General features: G+C 40.9%; 1 protein-coding gene across 6 annotated transcripts in view; it reads right to left on the bottom strand.

Moving 5' to 3' along the window:
* Positions 1–832: 832 nt before the first annotated feature.
* Positions 833–18,375, bottom strand: part of actn1 (actinin, alpha 1) — a 52,836-nt gene continuing 35,293 nt past the window's right edge. The window contains exons 6-22 of one of the 6 annotated variants that reach the window (XM_067479214.1): positions 18,125–18,203; positions 17,563–17,644; positions 16,289–16,374; positions 11,635–11,727; positions 10,975–11,205; positions 10,607–10,754; positions 10,337–10,487; positions 10,045–10,153; positions 9,579–9,719; positions 8,975–9,157; positions 7,970–8,104; positions 7,480–7,659; positions 6,418–6,564; positions 3,538–3,618; positions 3,191–3,256; positions 2,274–2,432; positions 833–1,408 (exon numbers count right to left, since the gene is read on the bottom strand). In XM_067479214.1, the coding sequence (XP_067335315.1) occupies positions 1,250–1,408; positions 2,274–2,432; positions 3,191–3,256; positions 3,538–3,618; positions 6,418–6,564; positions 7,480–7,659; positions 7,970–8,104; positions 8,975–9,157; positions 9,579–9,719; positions 10,045–10,153; positions 10,337–10,487; positions 10,607–10,754; positions 10,975–11,205; positions 11,635–11,727; positions 16,289–16,374; positions 17,563–17,644; positions 18,125–18,203 (2,230 nt within the window). In that variant the 3' untranslated portion in view covers positions 833–1,249. Of the gene's footprint in view, positions 1,409–2,273; positions 2,433–3,190; positions 3,257–3,537; positions 3,619–5,064; positions 5,912–6,417; positions 6,565–7,479; positions 7,660–7,969; positions 8,105–8,974; positions 9,158–9,578; positions 9,720–10,044; positions 10,154–10,336; positions 10,488–10,606; positions 10,755–10,974; positions 11,206–11,634; positions 11,728–14,971; positions 15,058–16,288; positions 16,375–17,562; positions 17,645–18,124; positions 18,204–18,375 lie in introns of those variants that run through there. The other 5 variants (XM_067479216.1, XM_067479217.1, XM_067479218.1 and 2 more) reach the window with 5 other exon arrangements.

Genomic DNA, 18,375 nt, shown 5'->3' with positions numbered 1-18,375 from the left:
TCTGGGAGGAAGCCATCATTGGTGTTATTATTACACAGCCTTTCCTGCTATCATTATGTTAAACATTAGCTGGGAAACATGTCTATCCTACAGATAAAAGGCCAGATTAAATCAAATGAATCAACTCTGGCTCAGGAGGTAGAGCAGTCGTCCACCAATCCCAGGGAAGTTGGTTCAATCCCCAGCTTTTCCGGTCACATCGTCCTTGAGCAACGCACCCAACCCCCAACTTAGCTGCTCCCAGTGAACGTAAGCCAGCTGCATAGCAGTTCCCCCATTGGTGTGTGAATGTGTGATTGTGAGTATGAATGGGTGAATGAGAAGCAGTGTAAAGCGCTTTAGGTACCAATAAGTTACAGACCATTAAGCATTTAAATGGTCTGCACTGCAATACCCCACAGATAACGTACACAAGCAACCAACATAATAATCCACTGTAGAGGATTTTCTTACCAGAGTTTCTACCCAACTTTTGTTACATGTGAAAATAAAATGGTTGTTTAACCATAATCCAAAGTCTAACAGACACAGTGTTAAAAATGGAAAGTATTGTTAAGCAATTGACCTGAGGGAAAACTGATAAAACATATACAATAAGTGGTATGTTAATGCATAGTCAATCTCCTTTTGATGAGGTAATCCCTGACTTTATGTGCATAATGGATGGACTGATGGATAAACATGCTAATGAGTGTAAGTTCTGTTCTTGTATTTCCAGGGACACAGGGATGTACAACATAGTTTGATAATAAAGGCATTTCCTTTTTCCTAATCATAATTAACATTAAAAAAAACATGTGATCCCTGCAGCAAACAGAATAAAAAGAGAAAGTATAGCAATTTTTCTTTATTACAATTTCCGTCTCTTATTTTCAATCAGGTGAAGAAAAATACCTTTTTTTGTTCAGTATAATAAAATATGTTAATTTTATTCATTTTATGAAGAAAAACAATGACAAAAAGAAAATAAAAAAAAACAGAAACAAACATTTTTCGCTCTCCCTCTTTGTAAACTTGGAGAGCTGCTGCATTGCGTGGGAAGCAAATACAACTGAGACAGCGTGTGAGGGAGCAGTGAAGTGGCTGGTGGGAGGAGGAGACATGGGATACTGACAGAAGATAAGGCCAGAGATGTACAAAAAATGGGATTGTAGTAGGACAGGAGTGTGTAGACAGGGCGGTTGAAGGACGTGGCCGTGATCAGAACAGGTAGGCTGGTGGTCCCGAGTCAGGACGACGGAAGGAGTGTTCAGAGGTCGCTCTCACCGTACAGAGCGGTAGAGAATGACATGTAGTCGAGGGCTCCGGGCACAGTGTCGGGGCCGGTGTAGGGGGCCATGCGGGCGATGCAGTAATCCGCCTGGTCTGGAGGCAGCTCACGGCGCAGCTCGTCAGCTAAAATGTAGTTCTATTAAAAATGAGAGGTTACTTTTAAAATTACTGGTTATATTAGAAAAGTAGCTGCAAATAAACTACAAATGCTGTGTGAACCCAAGAGCTGCATTTTGTACACAATCCTATTACAAAAATGTGCTCTATACATTACAAACAAGGTTGGTTATCACGAACATACTGATATACTGTGTAATAAGTCACATACTATGAAATTAAATGATCTGGCATATTACAGAATAATGCAAATAATGTTTACACCAAAATCTAAGTCAGTCCCAAAAGGAGAGTAAATAGGATCTCAGCAATACTTGTAAATTTGTCATAAAAAAGAGCTAAAAATGGGATTAAATGGAGATGTATTTCTATTGTTGTTGTTAAATTATGGAACAACACTAACATACATTTAAAACGTTCTACATACATCTTATAACGTTGAGTTATAAGAGTGATTTTTCTTTCGTAACGGTGTTCTTCTACATGTTTTACTTTCGAGTCTGATGAAACTTAAAGGGATAAGAATTTATGCCGGGGATATACAGTATACACGGCCTCGACCTGTTCACTTACTACTCATTGCTCGGGTGACTTTACTGTAATATTTACAGTTGACTCTGTATAATGTATATGTGCTGCTACTGCCAATCAAACTCAGAAACCACATCCAGTTTGCAGTTCAGTGCAGCGTTCAGACATTTTCAGTTGACCATTTGCTTTGATAACTTGAATATTCAAGATAATTGTAGAAAATCTGACTGATGGAAATAAGAGTGACTGGTAGCAAAAGTCAAGCATCTTGCAAGCCAAAGACAACCACATTCTTGTCTGTGGGTGCTGGCAGACCGAACCAGTGCTAAAATATATCCAAACATTGGATATACCTTATCTCCAGCCAGAACTTTGAAGGAGGCCATGACTTGGTCGGCAGTGTCTGTGTCGGCCGCCTCGCGGGACATAAAGTCGATGAAGGCCTGGAAGGTGATGATGCCCATCCTGTTGGGATCCACTATGCTCATTATGCGTGAGAACTCGTTTTCACCCTGAGGGTAACAGAGAGGAACTGTGAAGCTAAGACACAAGCAGAACATGGCAAATGGATAACGTGGGATAGCCAGTTTGTTCATTAGATAGTATAAGAACATTTAACATAAGTGAGATTGGGTTTAGTTTCAATTATTATTGTGTGACACATTTTTAAATGTTTTTATGTAAAATGAATCATATCGTTAAATCGATAATAAGCTATACACTACAGCACCTACACTGGTTTAAAATTGAAATGAAATTAAAGTTACGTGTATTTACAGTTGAAACCAGAATTTTGCTAAATGTATTTGCTAAATGCCTGAATAATGAAAGAGATAATGATAATAAAATGATAATTTTTTTTAAACTTCTTTCTTCCAATCTTACATACACTTCCCTTAGTATGTGGTAGCATTGCCTTTGAACTGTGGGTCAAATGTTTTTGATATACTTCCACAAGGTTCTCACAATAGTTTGCTGAAATTTTTGTCCATGTATGTAAACGTCTGACTATGAACAAGGTAATAAAAATGATCTCTCTCATTATTCTGGCATTTAGCAAATAGAAATTATTTTAGTAATCCTAACTGACTTAAAACAGGAAAGGTTTAGTCTGATTATTAAATCAGACAGTGAGAAAAAAAAAACAAAACGCTTGTGTCTCTTTTTACAGTGCATGTAAACTTCTGGTTTCATCTGCGTCTTTTAATCCTTGGTTGGTCTCAGTAATGACAATCATATTTTCATGCTTAAAGAGTGCTCACGGCTTTACCAGGTTGTAACCCATGGAGATAAGGCAGGTTTTGAAGTCTTCAGCATCCATGATTCCTGTTCTCTTCTACAAGGTCAGCGATGGAAAAACGAAATCAGGAAAAGAGATATAGAGAAGGAGTGACAGGGGCAGAAGAGGAAGTTATTGGAAGAATTAAAGGAGGAACCAAAGGTAGATTTTAGGAGGGGGGCCGTAACAATCCACATAGTGGATGTTGCATGATGTGGGAAGTAACAGAAAAGTATATAGGAGTAAAAGTAGGGAAAAGGGGGAAAGTAGCAAAAAAACAAAACAAAAGAGAAACGTATTAAACCTCTCACCATGGGGGTGTCGCTACGTTTAAATACCTGTGCATCGTTGGCGATATCGAAGCCCAGGCTGATCAGGCAGGCCTTGAACTCCTCTGCGCCCAGAGTGCCCGAGTGGTCCTGGTGTGCGGGAGGCCAGTGCCAGGGGGGGCGTCGGGGCCACAGGCCATGCAGCAACACATACAGCGGTGTCAGTGACGGTCAAGTGGGGGAGTTGGATGGGGGTCGGAAGAAGAGGTAGGTGAAGTGGTGTGGATGGAGGGATGAGGGTGGAGGAAGTGCGCCATGCACGGGAGGGGAAAGAAGGTGAGGAGGGTGAAGAGAGTGGCCCATGCACGAGAGATAGAGAAAACACAGTGCATATTCATTAGGATCTGGCAGGTGAACACAGTGGCAGCAGTGCTGCCATGCTGGGTGAGGGCATTCAGAGGCGTTAATGTGCAGTGTGGCAGGCAGACTACAGGGCCTTGTGGTGAGGTTATTCATATCGACAATGGCACATGTGCTTAACAACACGAAATATGCTGTTCTTAGATGCAAAGCTTTTTTTTTTTCGCTTTACCTTTTCTTCGAACAGACAAACATCAGGGTGAAATGCTTCATAAAAAAACCTTCATACCTTTGCAATCACATTCATTTTCATGAATCTATTCTACATACGCAGACTCGGGCTGCAGCTGTTGATTAGTTTCATTATCAGTTAATCTATTAATCTCTAACAGTATTCTTGTTTTTTCCATTGTTTCAGCAAATAGAAAAAACAGGTCCACAGAACTCAAGGTGATTTAATACATCTCCTTTTGATGACTACTGTGTCTGACAACAAGTCCAAATATAGTTTACCATCATAAAAGGTAAAGAAAATTTGGAAGCCAGAAGGATGAAATCTGTATTAAATAATGAAGAATGGAAACATGTAAAAAAGTTTTTCAGATTTAAAATTCTAATTTATTTTTTAATTGTTCTGGTCCTTATGCCATTGATGTATTTGATGATTAGCTTTTGATTATCAAACAAATACCCATTTAAAAAAACAACCATCATAAATTTAAAATTTACCATTATTATTATTATTATTAATATTATGACTGCTTGCATAACATCCATTTCTTAAAGAATGCAGACACAGTATGTCTGCCACTAGCAGTAAAATGTGCTTTTAGCAGATAAAATCCTCATTGCAATGGCAGCAAAGAACCCTTAAAGAAAGTTTAAATTCGGATGCTTCGATCGTGCACATGATCGACTGTATTTGACTTGTCCTTCTGCTTTGCATCTGACGGTCACCATGTTCTTTCAAAATAATATTAGGTAATTAACAAGAACAAAATCTCAATATGACAACTTCTGTTATCCAAGCAAGTCAAAACACAGTGAGGCAACTTCACCACTTTTTAAACATGATCGCTTAGTATTTTTCTTTCCGTTTGATGCTTCAAAGTGTATAAAGAGACGAGAGAGGGAACGAGGGCACAGAGAGAGGGACACGATATGCAACAAGTCTGCCCCAAATGAACATCGCATTGACGTCATGTGTTGCTTAACCATTCAGCCACCGTTTTCTTAGACACCAGTACCACAGAAACTTACTTCTTTCCCCAAAGTCATTCTTAAAAATATTGAGTACATTTTTTCATAAGAATCATCTTAATCTGCTCCCTGCTTTTCCCTCATGTCTACCAACAAATGCCAAGCTGCAAAGCTTCAAGCACAGAGGCCTAATCCCAATAAAATATGAAACAAAGCTACAACTTCAAGTGCACAGCTGCCTTCCTGTGGGCTCAGATCAACCACCTCACATATTGATTAACAATAAGGCAGCTCAGGAACAATGTGTGAGGTAATGGTGGAGTCTGCGGGAGGACTGGGGGCGAGAGGAGGACGGAGTGGAAGGAGCTAAATAAAAACTCATCCATAATTGGTGCTGTTCCTGACACGCTGAGCCCTAGTGTAAATTCTCCATTTTAGAGGCAGGAGGGGGGACAGGAGAGACAGAAACAACCTACAATGGAAAGACGTTATATATACTAGCACTATATCCAGAGTTTTCATTCTTCCTGCCGTGTTTTGAATTTAATTTCATGCAGACACTTATTATTTGCCAAAGAGGATTTAGCTGATGTGTAAGGTTGATTCATTTTCCCTGGTAATACGGAAAACTCCTGAGCTTTGTGTCACTGAGCTGCAAGTCCCTTCTCCATCAAACAGTAGGGTCACTACACACCTTAATGCATTTCACACACAAACTGTACACTCTGAACACTCATTGTGTCCTGGTTAAAGCTTTGTTATAGTATTGCCATTAGCCACACCTCAGGCAGCATGGCAGGACACGAAGAGGCTTAAAAAAGAAAATGAAAACCACCAGAGATTCAATATTCTCACCTTAACTTCTTTGCTTTGTAGGTTCAGTCTAAATATACAAAGGACAAACTTGTGACTTCACATGCCAGACTTTGTTACATTAAGAGTAGTTTGACATGTGGGGAAACACACTTATTCACTTACATGAGACTGATACTTCTCTCATAACTGTCAAACTATGATTTGCTGTTTTTACTGTAGGTTTTTTCAGGTTTTAATGTGTTGAGTAGACACTTAATCAGCCTCTGTACCATGATTTCTGTTTTAAAGTTGGACTAAGTGTGTCTGCAGTGTGTGACTAAGTGTGTGACTATGTAAGGCTGCAGTCCGCAGCCTAACATATAACAAATAGACATGGGAATTAAATCTATTCTATCATCTTACTTGTTGTCAACACGGCAGACAATGATTCCTGTTCCAATCTGACTGTAAACCATCTCCTTTTGCTTAAAGCACATCCAAACATCTGACTGTAAACGTGCAGTGTATTAACCCAAGCCACCTCTCCTCGCCTGCTGCTTTGTGTCTGCACAGTGACTCAGTGCGTGTACTGACCCTGTCGAAGTGGTTGAAAGAAGCCCGGAACTCGTTCAGCTGTTCCTGGCTGATGCCCTTGGCGTCTCGCGTCAAGATCTGGTTCTCTATTTCATTGATGGTGCGAGCGATGGTGGTGAGAAGCTGCTCCCAGCCCACGCGGATGTGCTGCGAAAGAAAGACAGAGAGAAAGAGGAAGAGAGGTAATTTTAAAAGGGCTAAGAAACAGACAGATAATAAAAGTGTCTCAGAGGTTTTAGCCGCCCTGATTTTTAGTGGATAAAATGCTCAATGCAGTGGCACCTAGTAACCATTTAAGTGAGCGAGTGAATGCAGAGTGCGATATTTGGCTGCTCTGCTTTGCTTGTAATGGCTCCCATGCCACTTAATATTAACATTCAAAAAGACTATGATAATTCAAAACCATCTGTTTTTCTTTTTCTTTTTCTGATGCAATAGATACAGATAAAGCTGGTAATATACTATATTTCTGTCAAAAAATTGAATGAAACAACAAAAATGAAGATTGCACGGCTTCAGTTAATCTCAGTTTATCCTTCAACTCTACAAACATCAGTTAAGCAGATAGGACACATGAGGCCACTTAAAAATAAGGAATGTGTAGGATGAGAAAAGTATTACTTATAAATAAATAAATGAGCCTCTTTACCAGACTCAACACACAGTAACAGATTGTGGAGTCACACAGATCTGTTATTGTACAGAACAAAACTCACAAATTTTATTTTGGCCAGTAAAAAAAATATTCTGTGAGGGTTTTATAGTTTCTCGGCACTCGGTTGAGTCAAACAGCTAAATTTGTCCACTGGAGACTACACTTTCCTGTGGTTGTCTAAACATGCTGCCACCCTTTTTTTGTGTGTGTTTTTACACTGTGGTGAACCACAACTATCTGAATCCAAGATGCCAAAGCATTTTCAGGACCCAGCCAGAGTATGTCGACCCGACTAATGGTAAATAATTTGAAACATTCATTGTACGAGGCAGAAATCGCAGCAGATATGTTCTCGTTGAAATGTTTGTTTCGTGTGCGTGTGTGGCAAAGTCCTCTGCAGCTTTTACCTCCATGGTGTAGTTGGTATGCTTGTTGTCAAAGATAAGAGCTTCCTGAATAAGCTGGTGGTCTCCCTCCAGCTGGTCGATCTTTGGCTTGTAGTTGACAATGCTCTTCTCGTACTGCCGCAGATGTGCCAGCTGGTCCTCCAGGGTCCCATGCATCTCGATTGAGATGCGGCCAATTTCCTGCACAGACACACACATCAGAGGTCACGTCACCCTATAATAAGCACAAGGAGTCCCTACAAAGTGAAGGACGTGATAAGAATATACAAGAAAGGTCCGTGATCTCTTTACACAAACACGCATCAAGTTGCAGTCAGTACAAATCTTATTCTGTAACTACAGTACTGCATGAAAATTCATTGGTTCTTTTTCATCATCTCCAGTTTAGTATCATTTTCGGGACATACAAGAAACACCTGAGGGAAACATAACAATCTCAACTTCATCCTGAACTGAAGTTCAATTCCTTGTCAGCTCTGCTCACACTCACCTCCATCTTGTTCTGGATCCAGGGCCCGATGACATTGGCCTGGTTGGCAAACTGTCTGCGCAGACGCTCATTATTCTGCTGCCGAGCGTGTTCCTCGATCAAAGCCTGATCGCGCTGAGGCACCAGCTGTCTGACCTGCAGTGTGTAGGACAATAATAGAAAACCCAATGTGTTAATAAAGAGTGAGTTTTAAATAATGGGGGAAAACTGAAACTCAGTCATAATTAACCAATGCAGCACCTCCTACAATAAACTGAAATCATAAACTGGAATAAGGTCCTCTCTGATTGGTCTGTCAGGATTATTATACGTAACTGGAAGAGCCGACATAGACCAGAGCTTACAGATCGGCTTAAGCTTTTCTTTTGAACATGTGTAGACAGGTCAATAATCTCCAAAGCAAAGGAATTGTAATTTGTAATCATCTCCTGACATGCCTATGGTATGAGGGTGAAATATCTCAATAAGTAGCAAAACTACAAGCAAGTGGCAAACTTAGCTTACCACAAAAACTGTAATGAGGACCTACCTGAGCTTTCCGAGCTAACCAATTAACACATTATTCGTTTTCTCTGCACAAAATAAAAAAACAACTACTTGCCATTTTGCTGGAGGTTTTGTGCCAGACTATTTCTTGGTCAAGACCAGTTGCCAGGCAACTAGAGCCACACTACTATCCAGCCTCTAATAAAATAATCAGAAAGAAAACAATAGGGTGCCAGAGTTGTTACCTTAATTATCTATTTGTATTATTCATTTATTTATTCTTTTGTTGTTGTTTGCATTTCTAACTTTTTACTGTCTTTCCTAATTTAAATAGCTCTGAATTACTACATGAGGATAGTGTCCAGCAAAATAAAAGCCAGTGCTGGTTGGAGAAACCTGTGGTACATATTTGGTGCTCACTGAATCCTGAGGTACTTTAAAGCAAAGAACCAACTTTGAAGACAGGAAGCTGCCAGATCAGAATTTCCTAAAGAATTTGCTCATACTTGACTTTAATACCTTGTCCCATTTGGTGTTAATCTCCTGTGGGTTGATGGTGGTGTAGGGGTTGGTGCCAGCCATGTTCACATGATAGGTCTGCACAATCTTGGCAATCTCATTGTGGATGCCCAGGATGGCCAGGCGCTCTTTGTCTGCCTCTGGCAGCGTGGCTTTAAACTGTTCATGGGCTGTGCTTAATCCCTGAGACACAAAATATGAAAAGGTGAACTTTAAAAAAGGACAGAAAAATAATTTTGTAACATTTACACAACATTTCCTAAATGTTATAAAGTTAACAACAGTGTGAGATTTTGCTCTCTTAAAAGCCTTTAAATACTCACAGTGGTCAAATCACATACAGTACCGATAATATAGAGTACAGCACAATAAGCAGCTTTTATTTAGAGCAAAGCACAAACACTACATTTCTTCAGTTTGGCACCATGTTATAGTCATATAGTCAATGTCCATTGTCTGAGTTGCTCACCTGGACATTCGTCACAAACAAGTTTCAAATCCACACCAAATTGTTTTTATGCATAGCACATAACCTCATAACTGTATCCATGCAGACTGTTACTGCCCTTTCTCATTATAGGATTAATAAATCCCCTGTGGTCACCTGGATTTCTTCGATGGTGTGGACAATAAAGGTATCCTGCAGGTCCTCCATTGCGCCCTCCATCCAGTTGTTAAATGGAGCAGCTCTTTTGGCAAACTCAAGGTACAGTTGGTCGATGGTTTCAAGCAGCTTCTCAGTTCTCTGTTGAGCATTAAAAAAAAATTATTACACATTTGATTCTTCTGCAAACAGCAAGAAACAGCAAGATTTCACAAATATTTTATTTTATTCCCAATGTTCCAAAGAAAATGTTCAAACTTGAAAGGATTCTCCAAAGCAATCAGAAGCCCTGAAGATCAAATGGTTCCCTCACAGCCTCTCGCTGTGCGGGAGCACGCTTTTATCTCTCAATGTGTAAGTATTTCTGCTCTAACCAGCAAGACGAAGGACATGGGGAAATTTAAAAACGGGGTTTGTTAGAGTTTTCTTAGGGATATTGCTGAACATTGTTGTTAACCCATCTCACCTGCAAAGCCTCACTGCGTTTCTGGGTCAGAGCTCCCAGTGCATCCCATTGGTCACAGATCCGCTGGCAGCGAGCGTTTACACTTGGAGAGTCATAGTAGTCCAGCTCACTGGAGCACAGACGAGGGAACAAGAGATCCATTACCATTATCTACATCACATTAGTAACACTGCAACATACGGTCATTTTTTTTTAGGTGCACTATAATTTCTCTTGTATTTGTCTGTTTTACAGTGAAAAATGTTATGTGTGTTCTTTCTTTGGTAACACTTTCCTTTTTTCACAGCCTTACTTTAACTCTTGTGCGATGGCTGCGATCTGCTCCACGCGGTCCTGATGTGCAGCCAGGTCGCTCTCAAAGGCCTCGTGCTTCTTCAACAGAGCCTTGATCTCTGAGAGAGAGGCCGTCTCGTAGTCTAGCTTCTGCAACATGTCCTCCTTGCCTGCAGAGGGGGGAGAAAAAAAAGTTTGCTAAAACTTTTCAACAACTATGGGCTGTTATTTCTTGATCTTTAGGTTTGGACACTCAGCATTCGCTTAGCTTCTTTCAACCTTTCAGTACCTGCGGTCCAGGCTTCATGAATTGCTGCCTTCTGACGGAATTTCTCTGCCAGGTGGTCGAGTCTTTCCAGCCTGCGAATCTCATTGAGGAGCCACTCCTCATAGCCCTTCTCTGCTCCCTCTAGATTTCCCCATGCGTTATTAATATCCTGTTGAGCACACATTAGGAAAACAATAAAAATATGAAAGTGTATTGCTGTTGGTGTTTTTGTGGATTCTTATATTTTATTTCCTAAAAGGTGCAGAAAACCTTCAGTGTCAAAGTTGCTCAGCTTGTACTGCGCAAAGGAAGTTTGCATTTGAAACTTGTCTTGAAGATTTTTGTACCTTTAAATGGGAGTCTTAGTCAGACTAGTTGTTGTGACCTACCGAGACCATTTTCCCCTCTGAGGGCATGAAGGCAGGCCGGTTGCTGAGCCTCAGCTTGGTCTGCAGGGTGTTGAAGTTGATTTCCAGCTGGCACTTCTCCTGCACTTTGGGTGGCTTGTGGAGGCGGCGGTAATCTCTGAAGTCCTCCAACTTCTGCTGCATGGCCTGCATGGTGTTCTCAGGCATCCGGTTCTCCAGCCAGGGGATGGTGCGGCGGATCCACTCTAGCAGCTGGGATGTAGATGGGGGTGGTGTGTGGGAAGTGTGTGTGGTGAGGAATGAAAATAAGGGGAAAGTAAGTTGAGGCAAAGAGGAATCATGCAAAGGAAATTAACAATGGTAAATCATGTTTTAAGGAAGTTGTATTTGTGATTAATGTGTGGAAAAAGAATACAGGTTTAGACAAATTGTTAGCAATCAAATTTAAATAAAACGATATAAACCTTTAATGTCTGTTTTAAAGGGAAATACCTGAGATCTGGAGCCTGCACCAGAGGTGTCTGTGCTCCATACAGGTGCAGGGTTAGAGATCACCAACGGGCATGTAGCACAGACACCCCTGGAACTGGGAGGCAAGGCAGTGGCTCAGAAAAGGAGAAGAAGGAGAGAAGGGGAAAGAGGACGTGCAGGAAATTTATAGGAAAATTGGGGTGTGCTCACATCACTGGCCAGCTTCTCATAGTCCTCCATCAGCTGCTCATTCTCTTGGTTGACAGCCAGCACCTTGCAGATCCTGTTGGCCGCTGTCTCTGCCTGGATGACGAGGGTGAAGGAAAGAAAGAGGGTGAGAGCCAGTATAGTATAGTGAGCTTTGGTGGTGTTTAGTCATCTGTACTGTACAATGCATGTGTGTATGCTCCATGATGTTAAAGTAATATATTTATTTCATTCCGCCATTTAACTGCATATGTACATCTACATCTACACTGCCCACACAACAGTTCCAAGATTTCCCCAAGGAGAAATCTTGGAACTGTTTTGTTAGGGATGAAGCAATAGATAAGCAACTATGTTGCAAGCAAGTAAGAACATGACACCTTATTATGTGATGACATCCCCGTAATGTTCTCTAGCTTTCTCTGTCGTCTGTCAATGGCACCAAAATATCCTTAGGTTCATAATCTAATGTCTGTTTCCAGCATGAAGGAGCCTTAACAAGGACACGTCATAGTGTACCTGTCGTCAGGTGTAGGGGCGCCTTTATTTCTGCCCCACTATCTTTTTATAGAACAGTGTAGAGTGTGTTTTTAAGCTACATATAGAGAAAGTTCCTATGGGAATAAAAGCAGCCCATCCATGACAACTCTTCTCTTACAAGGCTTGTCAGTCAACCTTCACTGGACTGGCAATGCATGAGTGATGCAGAGTTTCCATGACAACATGTAGTCTGTTAACCCGTTGGCTTCAAGTTGAGCAAATGTGGTCAGGAAAGCTCATTAGAAACAAGAGAAAAACATCTGAAGCGAAAAATTCAGGCAGAATTTTAAGAAACATGCAGAGTCTGGAAGATACGCAGCATATTTTAGCTTAGAAATGCACCACAATCAGCCAGATGTAAAGGTTTCCATCAGTATTAGAAAGAATGTTGAAGGGAATGTGCCTCAAATAATATCCTGATGAAGAAATCCATCAGTTACTGTAATAAATGAGCTCAAACTGCACCATTATTGATTTCCCTCTAAAAGCTTTGACAGGAAACGGAATTGATTTAAGCATCGCTGCAGTGTCCTTTTAGAGAGCACGAACACGAAGCGACACAGGCTTGAATCTTCTCCACCCTGCTTCATAGCTCAGAGACTGGAATCCCACACGGAGCACTGCTTCCTCTCTTCACGGGGGAAACTTGGCTCGGTCGGGGAAACGATCTGGAGCCTGCACCAGCTTTAGCAGGCGAGCTGCCTTAAAAGGAAAGCCAGGATATGCAGGTCCTGCTTCTGCGGGCTGATGCTCGCATTCTGGACGTGATTACTGGAAGCTCAATCACAGCTAAGCATATTTTTTTCCTAACACATGAAGAGTGCAGGTCATTCCGTAAGACTTACAACAGTTTTGGAGATATTTCTCGAAATTTAAATGTTTTTTTTAATAAAAACAAACCGTGTGAAATAAGAATAATGGTGCCTGCAAAACACAAATTCTGCTACTTTCAGAAATATCACGAAGGACATGAACTCAGTGACCTTATCAGTAACTACCACCCTGCATCTATATTCATTTTTTTTCTCTTGCTTTATATTTTCAGTACATGATTGATTGTGCAGTAAACGGTGGGACAGAAAAGTTTTAAAAATTCTGAAAATACCTTCGAAACTGTTGAAAAACCTTTTTTTTTTTGCCCGATCTTATGGGGAAATTTCAGCCTAAAAAGACACAATCTGTGGTGTTAGACTCTGGTTCTAAGTCAAAGCCATGCCAGCTCTGTAAAACTGTGTGCCAGCCAGCTGTGGTTTCCGGACTCCTGCGCCTCAGGAGGTTCAATAGCTCCATTAAGAAGTGGATCCTAATAAATATTTTAAGTACAGTACAAGAGACTTAGCGGATATCCTGTGTGTGTGTGTGTGTGTGTGTGTGTGTGTGTGTGTGTGTGTGTGTGTGATAAGTCTCTATTATTTTGTGCAGAGATCTGGAGCGGATTTGGCACATCTTTGACTTAAAATATTCCACTGAGTGTTTAACATCACACTGACAGAAGAGAGAGGTTGGGTGCCGTGTTCAGGACCAATGTGCTGCTGAAGGCAGGCAGATAAGGAGATTTTAGGTAACAAAGGCTTTGGTTCCCTACTGGAGCTGCCCACCATAAAAATCTATGAACTCACAGCACATCAAGGCAAAAAACACAAGAGTTCACCAAATCTACTCAGAGGTAAGACATGGGAAAAATAAATATGTGTGTGTTATAAATAAGCTTGGATCAGATAGAAATCTTACAACACCTGCACTTCATTTATGACTTTTTTCTGATGAAGAAGGTTAGTTGCTCCCTGACTGGCTAAATGTCACATTAGGGTTTGGGCTGTGTTGTTTTCCGCAAATTGCAGCTACTTTTATTTATTTGGACAGTGAAAATGTTTTTGGCTGGTTTGTGCTAGTTTGGGCTGTTGCATTAGAGTGAAAATGTGGTCCAGTTCCAGTGCGTAAGCAGCAAGCTCTGCCTGCTGGTTGTACGATTACTTAAATAAAATTTTTTTTAAAAAACCTGGGTTCACATTGGAGAAAGTTATAAAAGTTAAATGTAGCATTAGATAAAATACATCCATTATAATTTTTTAATTAAGGAATGTTCCTAATTAGGCTGAAAAATTAAGAGAGGTATACTTTCAAAAATGTGAAAATAAGTAATCTGGCTCCTTCGACTGATAGTTAGGTTGGTTCCAGACTTGGCTATTTTTTCGTTCTGGCAACACTGATTGAACATAAGCTTCCAGTTTTCTCCCCAACCAAAATCTGTCAAATGACTAAAAAAAGGCTGTAAAGTCGACACTGCATGATGCCTTATAGGTTATAGCAAACCTGTTATTATATTTGACTGAAAACAGCTGCTTGCTCTGGTAAACTCCGTGTCATGAGATCAATGAGACTGAACTAAAACAGGCCCAAAAACAAAACAACAAGCTGAAAGATGCAAACATACTAATTTCTTTGTGGGTTGATCCCTGTGAGGAACCTGTTTTGAATTGAGGCACTGTTAATCTAAAAATAAAGACTATATCATTCATGTCATCAATAAACTTGCTAAAAAATAGATACATTACTTACATTCAAACTGGGAAAAAAGAGCCCTGTTGCCATTTATATAAAACCATCTTTCCATGTATTATGAAGAAGTAAATAAGGTATTGTTTGGTACTGTCCTTTTGTGTGTATCACAGGGAGCATCCAGCATCACAAATGCTGCCAACAGCATACTGGATAGTGTGTCATCCTCTGCCAGACGGTTTGGCAGGTATCTAATCTTTTTGTTTGTTTGTATTTTTTTGGAGGCTTGGTCATTTCTCACCTTCTGCTTGCCCGAGAATGCGTGGTAGTAACACGACACATAAGTCATGACGGCCTTCTCATCTGGCCTCAAGGTGCTAATGATATCTGCCCAGGGGAACAGAGGAAATGGGGAGAGAGGACAGAGAAGAGAAAAATGCCGCAGAGTAAAAGTGTGCAGAGACAAAAGGACCAGCAGGGGGAGTAATCACAAGAGGAGGCGGCAGCAAGTCATCTCCAGTCTACCTGGAAAATCACCTCTAGCAGTTTGTGCTAAAATCCACCCAGCGATTTGGCGTCCAGTATCTGCCAATGACTTTAAAATACGGAGGATTAAGTCAGTCAAACAAAGACTAAAGTTACAGTTTTCTTCGAAATCATTAATTGTGTTTATGGGGAAAAGTTTGTGAACTGAATATACACCGTATTTTCAAACTGAACTCAGTCAAACATAATTTAGGGACCAGCTGTGTCACATCCCACACCTCTCAGATCTATGATGCAACCCAGAGCCCAGCTGTAGTCTCAGTGAGGCAGACCGAGCCTCTCCACTCTCTCCTTTTATAAACACAGACATTTTTTGATCCGACTTGCTTAAACACAGCTGTGGTGAAAAGCTCTCTCTGCTGCTCGGCCTCTCGACCGAGCCTGGCTCTTATATAACTCTCATTGTCAGAGTTCCCGCTGTGCTTCAAGGTAGCTGTCAAAGTAAGAGACGAATCACTCATTATCCACCAGAGAAAGTCAAATACAACAGTTTTTTTCTTGCCGAGAAACAAGTAAACAGCGTCCCCAGACAGCACGTATCCATAAAAAGGAACCGACAGCTTGCTGCTTGACTTTGAAGTGCCAGTTTTAATTCCTTTTATTTCTCCAACCTCCTTTTAAACTGTCGCTCCAGAGGCTGAACATAACCATCCATTTAAACAGTGAAATCTCCCCCATCATACTAGACTTGAAGCTAATTTGTTTCTCTCCATCAGCACCCACGGCTTTCATCACAAGCAATCATCATCAGTTTAACAGATACACTTTGCCGCACCTCCCACTCTGCTCAACTTCTGTAGAGGAACGAATCCCTAATGAGGAGTGAATTTGTGAGCCTGCAGCGCCATAAACAATGAGGTAGACTGGAGACACACTTGTGCTCGTTGCCTCTAAAAACACTGTTGTCATCTCGTCATGCATTTAGCGGTGTGAACCATGCGGAAAGGTGAAGGAGAGTGACCCCTGCAGGGAGGGGTGGGTGGGCTGTTGTGCACTGCAGAGAGAGAAGGAGCACTGTTAGGAGAAAACACAAGAAGAGGAGTGAGGAGGACAGACGCTGCATCCAGGGTACCTTCTGGGCGCCTGAGAAGGCGTGGTAGAAGCTAGAGACGTAGGTCATGATTGCCTTCTCGTCTGGACGTGCGGTGCCCACAATGTCTGTGGGAAAGAGAGGAGGTCAGGGAGGGGACGGAGGTTTTGTTAAACAGAGCACAGATAAATGAAGAAACAGGAAGTGGAGCTGGGGCTCAGCTCTTCACATAAACAATATCTAGAGTGGAAAGAAAAACACAGTTTGTCACTGTCCAGATGTTTTGAACGAGAACGGGTTTGATTTAAATTTTTATCTTAGAAGCACAGTTTATAATGTAACTACTGGAGAGAAACCATGCATGAAGGTTCACGATGATGTCTAAAAAAGGTCCTCTGCCTGGGGTTTGTATAGTAGGCTGTCCCTACTATACAAACCCTGATTTTCAACTTGTAGCTTTCAAACTCTGCATTTCTCTCCTGCTGGACTTAAGATCTGTGAACTCTGTGAACTCAACTGTGGAGATTGGCATTTAGAGCCAGAGTCTTTAGCTTTAATTGTGAAACATTTTGTGACGTGTGATATACAGTAGAAAGGTGACATATAAGTACATGTTACTTAAAGTAGTTACTTACTGGTATTCTCATACCTTAGTGGGAAAATGTTAAATGCAGATCCGTCATAAACTGACTTTCCATTTGATCAATTATCTCTTCTCCTTTGTCTGCACATTGCAGAATATATTTGTAAAAGGAATAATGTATTGGGTTTTTCTGTCTTTCTTGTGATATATGAAAAACATACAATTCAAAAAACATTTAGAAAGAAAATGTTAAAATAGAATTGAACAACCCACTTGTTAACACTGTTTAGAACTATTGTTATTAGAGGCCAAGCAAGCTACAAAAAGATGTGATTTCATTTCTGTTCTGATTTTTTTTTTTTTTTTTTACTTCAGGCAATTTTTGTAATTTTTCATTCTTCCTGTACCTTTTCTGAAAGCAATCTACCTTCCAACACAGGCAACTAATGTAAAAACATAAAGTGATGCGAGCAGGAATGTGAAAAATGTGAGGAAGAATGCAGCTCGGCCCATTTCCACACCTTCACACACCTGGCTAACTGCTGCAATAGGCAGATGGGGGCTGGTAAATTGTTGGTTTTAGAGGAATTGGGTGGTGCAGCCCTGAAACGAACCTTTCATCACTTTTAGACATCTGAACAGAACCTCTGAGAGAGAATACTTTAGTCTTTGAACACAGAGCAGGTTTGCTCTCCTCATTGTCATTTTACTGTTTTCCTCACTGGCTGCTCACCTTCTGCGTCCAACATCTTGGGGATGTCCAGGTACTTCTCTGCCACGTCGAAGGCTGTATTCAGGTTGGTCATGGGGTCGTCCTGTCATTAACAAACACAGTGAACCGATAAGACCTTCAGTCTTTTTCAAAAACTGTTATACTTTCTACTGCCTGTAAGACAAGTTATGAACAATTAACGCAATGAGTAACAGAAAAACAATGTGCCGCTCTTTTAGTTGATCGTGTTAGTATTTCAATTGGATGAACTTGAATGAACTTTACCTACAACCAGCGTCTCAAATGTAAAGTTTTGATGCTTGTACAGTATCTTTTGTTCATTATAGTGAAACAATTTATAATTAAAGAGGTCACACTGTGGTGAAATCATAAAGGGCATTTGTCAGTACAGTTTGTTCGGACACTTTAATGCAGTTGATGGAGAATATGACAGTCGCAGTCCCATCTGCCCTACATTGGTGCACACAACGGGTTGGATGAGCAAACAAATACGCATAATAATTATCTTTGCATCTGGTTTCACATGTGTTTGTTTACAGTATGTCGGACAGTGTTTGTTTACCTTGCGCAGTTTTCCATAGTCAATGAGCTCTGGACGGTGTCGATGAATGAGTGCACAGAAACCCAAACCATCTTTCCAGCTGAAACGGAAGTGAAAGAGTTGGGAATCAGGGTGAAAGTGAGGTGAAACATAATGAGGTCCTTAGAAACAAAATGGAATTTGACTTTAATCTTTGATGAAAACCATTCCTTTCCATTAGTCTCTCTAATTAGCTTCATCTCACACGCCCACACTCTCCCTGTTTGTCAGTG

This window comes from Channa argus, chromosome 16, assembly GCF_033026475.1.
Source record: "Channa argus isolate prfri chromosome 16, Channa argus male v1.0, whole genome shotgun sequence".
NCBI lineage: Eukaryota > Metazoa > Chordata > Actinopteri > Anabantiformes > Channidae > Channa > Channa argus.
This window is presented reverse-complemented; position numbering and strand designations above follow the sequence as displayed.